This window comes from Clupea harengus, chromosome 20, assembly GCF_900700415.2.
Source record: "Clupea harengus chromosome 20, Ch_v2.0.2, whole genome shotgun sequence".
Classification (NCBI taxonomy): Eukaryota; Metazoa; Chordata; class Actinopteri; order Clupeiformes; family Clupeidae; genus Clupea; species Clupea harengus.
The window spans coordinates 24453247-24466015 of NC_045171.1; the positions used below are offsets into that span (position 1 = coordinate 24453247).

General features: G+C 37.9%; 1 protein-coding gene and 1 long non-coding RNA gene across 2 annotated transcripts; both read right to left on the minus strand.

The window, feature by feature from the left end:
- Window positions 1-415: 415 nt before the first annotated feature.
- On the minus strand, window positions 416-10884 carry LOC116217956. The gene is made up of 5 exons (XM_042702762.1): window positions 9918-10884; window positions 9520-9591; window positions 1125-1196; window positions 884-991; window positions 416-653 (listed from the first exon to the last, which is right to left on the minus strand). Exons 1-5 carry the CDS (start codon window positions 10147-10149, stop codon window positions 505-507), a joined length of 633 nt encoding a protein of 210 aa, XP_042558696.1. The 5' UTR covers window positions 10150-10884; the 3' UTR covers window positions 416-504.
- LOC122128555 lies at window positions 7120-9283 on the minus strand. The gene is made up of 3 exons (XR_006151436.1): window positions 8771-9283; window positions 8550-8657; window positions 7120-8267 (listed from the first exon to the last, which is right to left on the minus strand). It is a non-coding gene; the product is annotated as an uncharacterized LOC122128555 (long non-coding RNA).
- Window positions 10885-12769: the final 1885 nt, after the last annotated feature.

Consider the following 12769-nt stretch of genomic DNA (forward strand, 5'->3'; position numbering starts at 1 on the left):
CCTTGTGAACACAGGGAGAACATGCAAACTCCACACAGAAAGGCCCGGGACCTGCCCCCAAGAGCCAACAGCACCCCAATGCGGGAATCGAACCCATGACCTTCTGGCTGTGAGGCAGCAGTGCAAGCACCTGAGCAAAATAATTATAAACGTGATTGGAGAGATGTAGCCTATGCTGTGTCCTGAGCATTTAGAAATCTACTGAAAGATGGAAGCGACCTTCAGAGAGTAAATAATGTGTCTAGAGTCATCTGAAGTTTATTGAGCTACGTAAAGACATGTTCCAACCTCCGTACACACTTTATTTTATTCAGTTTATTTTTTTGATTACTTGTGGAATTTTTTTTTAATTTAAAACAATAAGCAGAGTGCAAAGTGCAACCTACATAAACAAACAGAGACAATGCAGACAATAACCGTGTTAAATAAATGTTAATTTAAGTTCGGCAACAAACAACATGATATCGGTATTATATATATAGCGGCCATCGGCCACCCTGTTCTCTAATCGGCTTCGGCATCGGCCTTGGCCACTGAAAAACTCATATGGGTCGAATATACACTGCCCTCCTCCTCCTTCATTCTCTGTTCCGGCTGCTTGTTCTCTCTTTTCAGCACGGTGATCTCAGCATACACCACTTCAACAGACTCAGCTAAAGAGGAAGAGAGAGATAGAGGAAGGAAAGTAACACAGAAAAATAAAGAAAATTCATCAAAATCAATTCATCAAAATGTATCACTACCAAAGACAAATGTTTGACTTTTACATCTGACAGTTAAGAAATTGTATTACTGGAATTGTGTTTCTTTGTACTTTCAGTTCTATCCCCGTGTTCACACCTTCCCAGGTCAAATCATGTCTCTTTGTAATCTATTGTCTGACCTGGTTTGGGTGTGTGTGTCCTCCTCTGGCAGACATAGTATACTCCCCCATACACAGTCACACACAGCAGGACCACGCCAAGTGAAGCTGCTATTAAACTGACCATGTCTACATCATTTTAAAGAAAATATCAAGTATCACTAGACTGTACAGACTATCACTTTACAGACATAATGAAATTAAATACATGAATGAATGGATACATTAAGCACTTAACCAATTGAGCACAAGACATACTCACAAACACGTGTTCCCATCTTGCTGGGGTTGTTGGTCCTGTCAGTCAAAATGGATCTCACAGTACTGTGGGTACCTGAGAAAAATGCATTATTAGTGGATAAATATTGACATTTTGACAACGTGTAAAAACTGTGGTGCAAGTGTAAACATTTGCCTAAATTAACAGTATAGATTATGGGTTCATTTGTGCTGTATACATATGATGTTGTATTGTCATTTTTTTCTCAGTTGAAAGGAATATTCTCTTGAAAAAATGCAATCAAACTGACTTGATTTATAATTCAAGAAGTCATCAACTGTGCTTCTTTTTTGCCTTTGTGTAAGTTTTTAATAAAAAGTGTTATAAATATTGGACCTGGACAGAAATGCTATTAGTTTATGTTATGCCAGTTATCGTGACTCAGTTGCCTAAAAAAAAACATTACTTTTTTTTACTACAAAATTTGAGCAGTGAAAAAATAAATAATTATTTCCCCAAAACAATCAGCTGTATTGTGGTATTTGCCACAGTTTCCCCTGTTTCATCATTGTTGATCTCTAGTCTGTATGTTCCTGAGTCTCTTTTTGTTGCTGGGTTGATAATTATAGTCCCGTTTGTAGCAACAAAGTGCCATCAGTACTGTATGTGAGGTGAAGGACTCATTGAAGAATACAATCTGGTTCGTTTTAAATCTAAAAACCCTGTATAACCATTCACAGTAATGTTCTAGAAAATGAATACACATCAGGACCACTCCAAGTGAAGGTGCTACTAAACAGACTACATAATGTCTAAATAATTATTAAGAAAATATAAAGTATCATTATACTGACATAATGAAATTAAATACATGAATGAATGGTTACATTAAGCACTTAACCAATTGAGCACAAGACATACTCACAAACACGTGTTTCCATCTTGTTGGGGTTGTCGGTCCTGTCAGTCAAAATGGATCTCACAGTACTGTGTGTACCTGAGAAAAATGCATTATGAGTGTGTGATGCCGCGATTCTTAAGCGCGTCCTCACTGTGTCCTAATGGCGGACACAACAGACTTTCAGTATTCTTTTAAACGTCAACGGACATATCTACCATGCTTAATGTACATCCCTTTCATCTTTGCGGGCGTGTGTGAAAGCATAAGGGTGCACACCTACCACTGTCACCACGCCAAACATTTCACTACACACACAAGTTACCGATGTTTAAAATCTCCGTGATATTGTCTAAATATAGCTCCGTCAAATCACTGTCATTCCGTTGTCATTGCATATATACTAAATGATGTAAAACAGTGTACCTACGTTACATGTTCACCAAACGAGCTGGGGTGAGTTCTGGTCGCCATTACATTTGTTTCCTGTATTAGGAAGTGCGCTCCCGTCCTGGGACGCATTTATGGTTTGGGCAGGTTCGCGAGGAACATAGTTTCTCCCTCGCGAAATCAATGACTTACGTTATAAGTTTTACAGTTGTGAATGTGATGTATAACTGCCATCATCATTATTGTGAAGGACTGATTGAGTTCAAATGATTATTGGTAGCATTTTAACTCTGTTTAAAGGGTATTGCATTTCACATGAATTTACCCCTGTGGTTTGAGCCTATGGTAGTATGGGCCAATTATGGGTAGTTCAGCTAAACGTTAAAAGGGTTGGCAAAGTAGTAGAGTGGGGCTTCTGTGGTGAGAACGTCGTTGTATAAGAGTTTGTTAGTGAGCTAGTTGATGCTCTTCTGTATGGATTTCAGAAGCGTGAGGCTGATGTTTGCGCACAGCCTCAGTATAGAGAATGGGTATACCACTTTGTACTAGTGATTGTAGATATACCATTTGTAAATATCTTTTTCTTTTCCTTTATACCAGTATTTTTGTTTACATATTTTTCATTGTGGATTATGCACATGGAGGAGGTAAAATAAATTTACCAACTACAGAGCCTGGTCTCCCTGCTGTCTTTGTGCCTTCACTAAAGACCCTCGACATGGATACCCTTTGACAGAGTGGATAAATATTGACATTTTGACAACGTGTAAAAGCTGTTCATAATACACTGCTGTGGTGCCAGACTGTAAATATTGGCCTAAATGAACACTGTAGATTCAGAGTTAATTTGTGCTGTAAGCATATGCTATTGTATTTTCATTCTATTCTCAGTTGAAAGGAAAAAATGCAATTAAACCTATTTGACTTATACTTCAAGTCAACAACTGTACTTCTTTTTTGTGTAAGTTTTTAACATAAAGTGTTATTACTAATGCACCTGGACAGCAATGTTCTCAGTTTATGTTGTGTCAAGTGAAAAATAAATAATGTACCCAAAACAATCAGCTGTATTGTGGTATTTGCCACAAATGTCCCTGTTTCTTCATTGTGGATCTCTACTCTGTATGTTCCTGAGTCTCTCTTTGTTGCTGGGTTGATAATTATAGTCCCGTTTCTAGGAACAAAGTGCCATCGGTCCTGTATAGACGAGGTGAAGGACTCATTGAAGAACACAATCTGGTTCTTTTTTAATCTAAAAACCCCTGTATAACCATTCTGCGTTCTTTTCTTGCAATGTAATTGATGTCCAATGGCATTTGGCTGCAACTGTAAATATATAGGTTCTCCCAGGGTCCCATGACATGGAACAAACGGCCTCACATTACAGACAGTCTTGGCTTCTGTAGAAAAAAACAGGTCAATTTTAGACTAGAGCCTCAGGATATTCTTTAAACTATCATAAGCTATCTATTTAGCCATTAACTCAATATATCCCTCAAATACAAAATGCTGATGACATGACTATTTAGCAAATTGAACAGTAATGCCACCACATTTTTTGTTGCTCCCAAAATTATTTGCTTTTACCTAATATAATTTACATCAGCAGCTGCATAAACGTTCCCCTTTTTAAAATAGGTTTACTTTGGTACAGCAATATGTATTGGACTATGAAGCATATGTATAAATCGGCATATATGAACACACATATCTTTGTTGATTTTGTTTGAGTGTATTACTCATACAGTGCCTCAGACAATTTTCTTAAAACATATAATACCAAATAAATTGTATTGTATAAGATTAATGACATCTTACCATGAGAAACTCCTGCAAACACCAGCACGAGAGGAATAAGCAGCATTTCTGTTTGCAACACGACCATTAATGGCCATCAGAAGTGTGAGGTGTCCTTAAAGTAAGTACCTCTAGAAGCCTTATCTGTACATTGTGGTCAAATGCTCTCATCGTGCAACTGCACATCTCCTTTCTACAGTTTGAAGATAGGTCGCATATTTTTTTCTGACCGAGTGATTCTGGTGGAAAGTTCTTGTGTTGCTATATTGAGTTAGATAGTCAACATTTCATGTGATGCGCTGTGGTCACCGAACAGTGGATAGAACTGTTGAGCTATCTAAAGGAATACCTCAAGGTGTTATTTTAGACCCCTTGTTTTTTTTACCTGTTTGACAAACTCAGATAAAAGGTGAAATCATTGTGCCTGTAGCAGCTCCCATCAACGAAAAGACACAGTGAAATATCTTCATCTTTGCTTCTGTTTGCAGCCTGAAAAGTGTTTGTAAAAAGTGCTGTGACGCTAATGACACCTATTTGACCCATTCAAAGGAGGGAAGCATTTAGGTATCCACTACTTTGTCGTCTCGGCACAGTCTGGGTTTGACCCCTACCCTGGTTCCTGTCTGACTACGGAGGTGACCAATCACCAGTGCCTCTTCCTGTACACCTGCCATCACTTGTCAGATAAGCCAGGAATGTGGGATTCTATTGATTTATGTCCACTATACTGGAGCCCTGGAGACAGAAGATAAAGCCATTATATGTCAATGATACTTTAATGCCAATAAATCGCTACTATGATGATCTACAATGTTCATGAGTACCTTCTGATCTAAAAGACGAGACTACAAGGAAGTATATTTTGAACACTTTTATTTATTTGTACCACACACATTTGGGGAAATGCATGAAGGGGAATTGTATTTGTGTACCTTTCCCCATTTCATTGTGAAGAATAGTTTGCAGCATTACATAGTGATGTCTAACAACATACAAAGTCCACATTTTGGAAGTGTACTGAATAAGAACAGAAATAGTGATGTGAAATAAGATCTTTTCTGTGCTGCCACTGGCTCATCATAACCAAGCCTGCAGAAAGTGTAGCCTCCTGTTTGGTGTCTTTATTCTCACCTCAGAACTCGTCATCGCCCACAACCACACAATCATACATTAAATCAGTAGGACTTTAAAGTAGAAAGTATTTTAAATAAGAAGTAGAAACACACACCGTGCTGAACAAGACACATTTCACATCAAGATGGTTAGCAAAAAAGTTGGAAACATGGTAATGGTAATAAAGCTAAAACTTTTAAAGCGCAATTTGAGCAGTTGAGGCTTTGATAGCATATATCTTCACACAACACAATTTTGGAGTAACATTTTGAATCACTTGCATCACTTTTGTTAGTCTCACACTCAGACCCAGACTCAGAAACAACAGGAAATAGAAGAAGAAATGCAGACTTTGTGTTTGTGCCTCTTTCACACATCTGGTGTAATCTTAGATTCTTATACGGTTGCACTTCCCCCTGTGTTAATACAGTCTCACATTCACCAGTGTCCAACAGAGAGCGATATACATGGCCCCACTGCCTACAAGGCGTATCAGACTATCACAGTTGAATATCAATTATTCATGGTGATCCTACTATAATGAGTATGATGATGGTTGGGGAAAGGAAATGTATTTGTGAGTGATGAAGCTTCTTGAGATTACTGACACACTTGCAGTAGGCAACCAAACACAGACTGATGGTAGATAAACTAATAAGGCTCCATGATTTTAAGACAGAGAAAGTACATTCTGACATAAATCATTTACATCGGAAATTTAAATCTGCATTCATTATTATGTTTCTCAGAAGATGAATACATTTATTTAATAATGTATTGAGCTATTTACAATAACATGTAGCTTTCCTGTCGTGTCCTATGCAACATAAACACTAGCAGTGAGACAAAGTTCGAGCTAAGCAGAACTTGCATGTGAAAAAAGTTTCTCTCATTTTCTTCATCTGACAGACATTGTGCTGTACTTCCAACAGATGGCAAAGAGCACCAGATTGATCACATACAGTGAATTACAGACTGACCCCTCTGGTTTCCAGACTGTATCTCAGCATACACTGTCAAGGAAAACCCTCCTCCTGTTCCACAGGTGGGGGACATTTCGATAGGTTGACCTCCCCGTACTCCAGCGTCTCCTTCAGCTCTGACCACTTCTTCTGTCTTTTTAGTATGGACACACATTTTTGTTCAGGGGTTTCATTACTTGAAATCACCAAATATTCTTTTCAGATATACTGTATCTGTATGTGTTTTTAAATACACTTCCAAATATATTGGTATTTCTATGTAATCATATAAAGCACCAACTTCACAACCGCGTGTGGAGTATTTTCAATGCTTAAAAATTTGCCATAAGGCAAACACCAATTTGTTCTGAGATGTATTTAAATGTTAAAATGTAGATGTACAATATTCCTACTGACACAGTCAAATAAAGAAGGCTGCAGAAGATCCTGATACTGCCATGGGTTAGAAAAAAACTAAAGAAAACAGAAAAGAAAAACAGGATTGTGCAAATGCACCAACGGTGTGCCTATAGATAATGGTTAACAGTTACAGACCAGCGGTCGATTTAATATTTTCTTTATGTTACACTGCCCCCTAGTAGATGAAATATGAATGTGCCGACATCTTTGATGTGTAGACTATTAATCAGAACTCAGACATACATTTATACTTGTGTTTGTATTATCATTAGACATTGCAGTTAGTAAAAATCCTTAAGTCAATCTAATGAAAACTCAATCAAAAGTGGATTTCCTGTATTTGAGAAGGATATAATTAGCCATAGGGCTAAACTTGTAAATGATTAATAATGTGGCAAGTCGAGAGTGGTGTCCTACAATGACTTGACATGTCTATGTATTTCTGAAGAAGCAATGCTATTGTGCCATCCCTCTTAAGGTATGTCAGTGTTGTTAACTCCATTTGCCTTTTATCATTCACCTGCCTTATGAAAAACTTTGCTCTGTTTGGAAAAAAATAAAAGGAAGTTACAGCTATTGTTGTTATTGTTATTATTATGTTTTTGCATTGTATTATTCTTCAAGATGAGGCATCAAAATATTCAACCACTCATTCATTTCATAAGCATTATGACCACAGTTTAATCGGGCTGATATCCAGCATTTTGAGTTAATCGACACCAGCCGATGCCTGCGCTCACAAGACGATTATCAAAAAAATGTCTGCAGACACATCTGCAAGTGTAACTGTGAAACCTTGTATTGTTGGTGAGCATGTGGTCTGGCGCTGTTAAGCATGTTACATAACATAAACATATTTTCTGCATAGATGGAGCTCATATACATGCGCACGCCATTGCAAAGCTTGCCACCAGTAGAGTAACATTAATAGCCAGCTAGCAGAACTATTCTCAAGGGGGAAAAGCCAGCAGCACCTGCAGTCAGCTGAGGCAGAGAATGAAGACTGGTTGATGAACCCCTCCTCTCATCTCGAGTCAACAATCTGCTATCGTAAGCGATTCATTTGATAGTTATAAGAAACCCAACGTTAGTTACAAACGGTTGTGTAACCAGTGAGAAAGCACCCGTTAAGAATATTAAAGGACTAGTCTAGTAATCTTATATTGTATCTAGAGGGCAACTGAGATATGGGTCAGGTTTTTTTCTACAGAGTTTAGTTTTTTGATTACTTGTGGACATTTTTTTTTAATTTAAAATAATAAGCAGAGTGCAAAGTGCAGACCTACATAAGCAAACAGAGACAATGCAGACAATAACAGTATTAAATACATTTAAGTTCAGCAATTTTGTAATTTTTTGATTAAATTGTCAGTATGTTCTCAGATGCAATCCCCCCCACACACACACAAATGTTGCGTACATGATATATATCGGCCATCGGCCACCCTTCTCTCTAAATATCGGCATCAGCATGGGCCTCGGCCACTGAAAAACTCGTATGGGTCGAATATTCTCCGCCCTCCTCCTCCCTCATTCTCTGTTCTGGCTGCTTGTTCTTTTTTTTCAGCACGTTGATCTCAGCATACACCACTTCAACACACTCAGCTAAAGAGGAAGAGAGAGATAGAGATAGAGGAAGGAAAGTAACACAGAAAATTAAAGAAAGAAAGAAAGACATTATAGTGTAGCCAAATCAATTCATCAAACTGTATCACCACCAAAGACAAATGTTTGACTTTTACATCTGACAGTTAGGAAATTGTATTACTGGAATTGTGTTTCTTTGTACTTTCAGTTCTATCCCCTTATTTGTAACTCGATTTACTTGCCAAATTTCTTCACACCTTCCCAGGTCAAATCATGTCTCTTTGTAATCTATAGTCTGACCTGGTTTGGGTGTGTGTGTCCTCCTCTGGCAGACGTAGTATACTCCCCCATACACAGTCACACACAGCAGGACCACGCCAAGTGAAGCTGCTATTAAACTGACCATGTCTACATCATTTTAAAGAAAATATCAAGTATCACTAGACTGACTTAATGAAATTGAATACATGAATGAATGGATACTTTTAGCACTTAACCAATTCAGCATTAGACATACTCACAAACACGTGTTTCCGTCATGTTGGGGTTGTCGGTCCTGTCAGTCAAAATGGATCTCACAGTACTGTGTGTACCTGAGAAAAATGCATTATTAGTGGATAAATATTGACATTTTGACAACGTGTGAAAACCGTATAGATTATGGGTTGATTTGTGCTGTATTTATATGATGTTGTATTGTCATTGTTTTCTCAGTTGAAAGGAATATTCTCTTGAAAAAAAAAGTTTTTAATAAAAAGTGTTATAACTATTGGACCTGGACAGAAATGCTATTAGTTTATGTTATGCCAATTATCGTGACTCAGTTGAGTAGTGAAAAAATAAATAATTATTTCCCCAAAAACAATCAGCTGTATTGTGGTATTTGCCACAGTTTCCCCTGTTTCATCATTGTTGATCTCTAGTCTGTATGTTCCTGAGTCTCTCTTTGTTACTGGGTTGATAATTATAGTCCCGTTTGTAGCAACCAAGTGCCATCTGTACTGTATATGTGAGATGAAGGACTCATTGAAGAAAACAATCTGGTTCGTTTTAAATCTAAAAACCCTGTATAACCATTCAGAGTAATTTTCTTGAAAATGAACACACATCAGGACCACTCCAAGTGAAGGTGATGCTAAACAGACTAAATAATGTCTAAATAATTATAAAGAAAATCTCAAATATCACTTAATATTGACATGATGAAATGAAATACATGAATGAATGGATACATTACGCACTTAACCAATTGAGCACAAGACATACTCACAAACACGTGTTTCCATCTTGCTGGGGTTGTCGGTCCTGTCAGTCAAAATGGATCTCACAGTACTGTGTGTACCTGAGAAAAATGCATTATCAGTGGATAAATATTGACATTTTTACCACGTGTAAAAACTGTTCATAATACACTGCTGTGGTGCCAGACTGTAAATATTGGCCTAAATGAACACTTTAGATTCAGAGTTAATTTGTGGTGTAATAACATATGATATTGTATTTTCACTCTTTTCTCAGTTGAAAGGAAAAAATGCAATTAAACCTATTTGACTTATACTTTAAGTCAACAACTGTACTTCTTTTTTGTGTAAGTTTTTGTGTAACTAATTCACCTGGACAGCAATGTTCTAAGTTTATGTTATGCCAAGTGAAAAATAAATAATTTACCCAAAATAATCAGCTGTATTGTGGTATTTGCCACAAGCGCCCCTGTTTCTTCATTGTGGATCTCTACTCTGTATGTTCCTGAGTCTCTCTTTGTTGCTGGGTTGATCATTATTGTACCGTTTGCAGCAACAAAGTGCCATCGGTCCTGTATAGGTGAGGTGAAGGACTCATTGAAGAACACAGTCTGGTTCTTTTTTAATCTAAAAACCCCTGTAAGACCATTCTGAGTCATTTTCTTGCAAAGTAATTGATGTCCAACGGCACTTGGCAGCAACTGTAAATATGTAGGTTCTCCCAGGGTCCCATGACATGTAGCAAACTGGGTCGCATCACAGACAGTCTTGGTTTCTGTAGATAAAACTGAATAAAACAGGTCAGTTTTAGACTAGAGCCTCAGGATATTCTTTCAACTACCATAAGCTATCTATTGAGCCATTAACTCAATATTACCCTAAAATACAAATGCTGATGACATGACTATTTAGGTAATTTAACAGTAATGCCAAAAAAAATAGTTTTTCCCAAAGTTATTTGCTTTTACCTGATATAATTTACATCAGCAGCTGCATAAATGTGACAAAATATTAATTATTTTGAGGTTCAGTAAAATTCTAACAGGAACACAATCTTTGATTAAGTACAGCCTCTCATATTTGGATTTCCAAAGAGATACCCATGTTATCCTTTTTTAAATAGGTTTACATTGGTATAGTAATATGTATTGGACTATGAAGCATATACTGTATATAAATCAGCATATATGAACACACTTACTTTTGTTTATATTAGTTGAGTGTATTACTCATACAGTGCCTCAGACTATTTTCTTAAAACATATAATACCAAATAAATTGTATTTACTCATAAGATTCATGGCATCTTACCATGAGAAACTCCTGCAAACACCAGCACGAGAGGAATAAGCAGCATTTCTGTTTGCAACAGGACCATTAATGGCCATCAGAAATGTGAGATGTCCTTGAGATGTGCTTTCTCATCATGCAACTGCACGTCTCCTCTCTACAGTTTGAAGACAGGTCGCATATTTTTTTCTGACCGAGTGATTCTGGTGGAAAGTTCTTGTGTTGCTATATTGAGTCAGATAGTCAACGACATTTCATGTGATGCACTGTGGTCACCGAGCAGTGGATAGAACTGTGGAGCTATCTAAAGGCATACCACGAGGAGCTATTTTAGAGCCCTTGGTTTGTTTTACCTGTTTGTCAAACTCAGATGAAAGGTGAAATAATTGTGCTTGTAGCTAGCCTGGATACCAGACCGAACTTAGCCCCGCCCACACATTTTTTGGTTGGGAAGTTCGGCCTGGCATTACTCCATTGAGGAGAAATTATCTGCGGCTCGATATCGGCCGTACCAATCAAATTGTTAAGGCGGGCTTTATACGATGATGGACAGATGATCAACAGTAACGTAACCAACCACGTCACCAACACACGAGTTGAATTCGTTTTCAACAAACATGGCTGCCGCTGGAGAGCTGAAATGTATAGATTCGAGTCCATTTAGACATTGACGGTGCATTCATTTTGAAAGAGGAACAGAGAAACGCGATTAAGGCATTTGTCAATCGAAAAGATGTTTTTGCCTTCCTTCCTACGGGATCCGGTAAAAGTGTAATGTATCAGCTGCCCCTGGTCACATACTACGTTGTTCTGATTGGTTGTAGGTAACCAATTGAGCGAAGAGGCATTTTTTCTCCTGGTTCGGTTGAAACACGCCCTATAATCACAGCCCAAAGGAGTGATATCAGACTCATATTCTGACTAGAATTATGAGTATGACATCGTCAGGCTAGCTTGTAGCAGCTCCCATCAACAAATGAAAAGATACAGTGAAGTTATACTAATTGTAATAATCCATCACACTTACATCACACTTACATCGCACTTTTCAAAGTTCTCAAAGACGCTTTACATCAGGGGCCTCAAACTCAAATTACCTGGGGGCCCGATGAGTGTCCAGTCTGGTCAGTGGGGGGATTTTTGATCTGTTGGCTTGCCTATCACAATACTGTAGATACCACTTTTGAGTGTGGCAAATTTACCATGTGTGAACAGTGGTACAATGGTTAGTGTTGTTGAATAACAAGTAGTGAGTGAGTGAGTGAGTTTCAGTTCCTGGGCAAGGCAAGGCACTTCCATGACAGACCTGCATGCTCAATTGCGTCACACAGTTGCTCAAATACATCCTTAGCTGTGCTATGGCCTTGCATTGTTCTTACACAAAGTAATTCCTCTGTCACTTCGAACTAGTTGTTAACACGGCGGAAAAAAATACACAGAATACACACTGAAACTCTTGCCTTTGACACACAGCTAGATTTATTTTCCGATAATGACCCCAGACTTTACATTAACCCGCGTACTATTCAGTTACTTGTCAAAGCGATAGAAGACATTCATCCAAAATAACTATTTTAAATGATTTTGTTGCCATTTCGTGACTTCCGCTAAGAAAAAATAGTTCTTCACGCAAATAGAACTTTAAAGTTTCAGGTGTTGCGTAGCAACCCATTACTTGCTCACTTTAATTAAGTTTCCATCACGTTAAATGACTGGACTACTTGAGGAATGATATGAAAGATGTGAATTATAAGCACACAACCCGTTGCCAATGGCAGCGGTAAACGTTGGGGTGGCCCATCCAAATCAATGGAACTTTTTGCAACATTCTGGGGAGCCTACGGGCCAGATTGAATCGCTTGGCGGGCCTGGCGTTTGAGACCACTGCTTTACATACTGTGGGATAAAAGAAAACAAACAATAAACTCTGTAATAAAGATATAACATGAAAAAAGAAAAGAATAAAAACATGGGGTGTGTGTGTGTGTG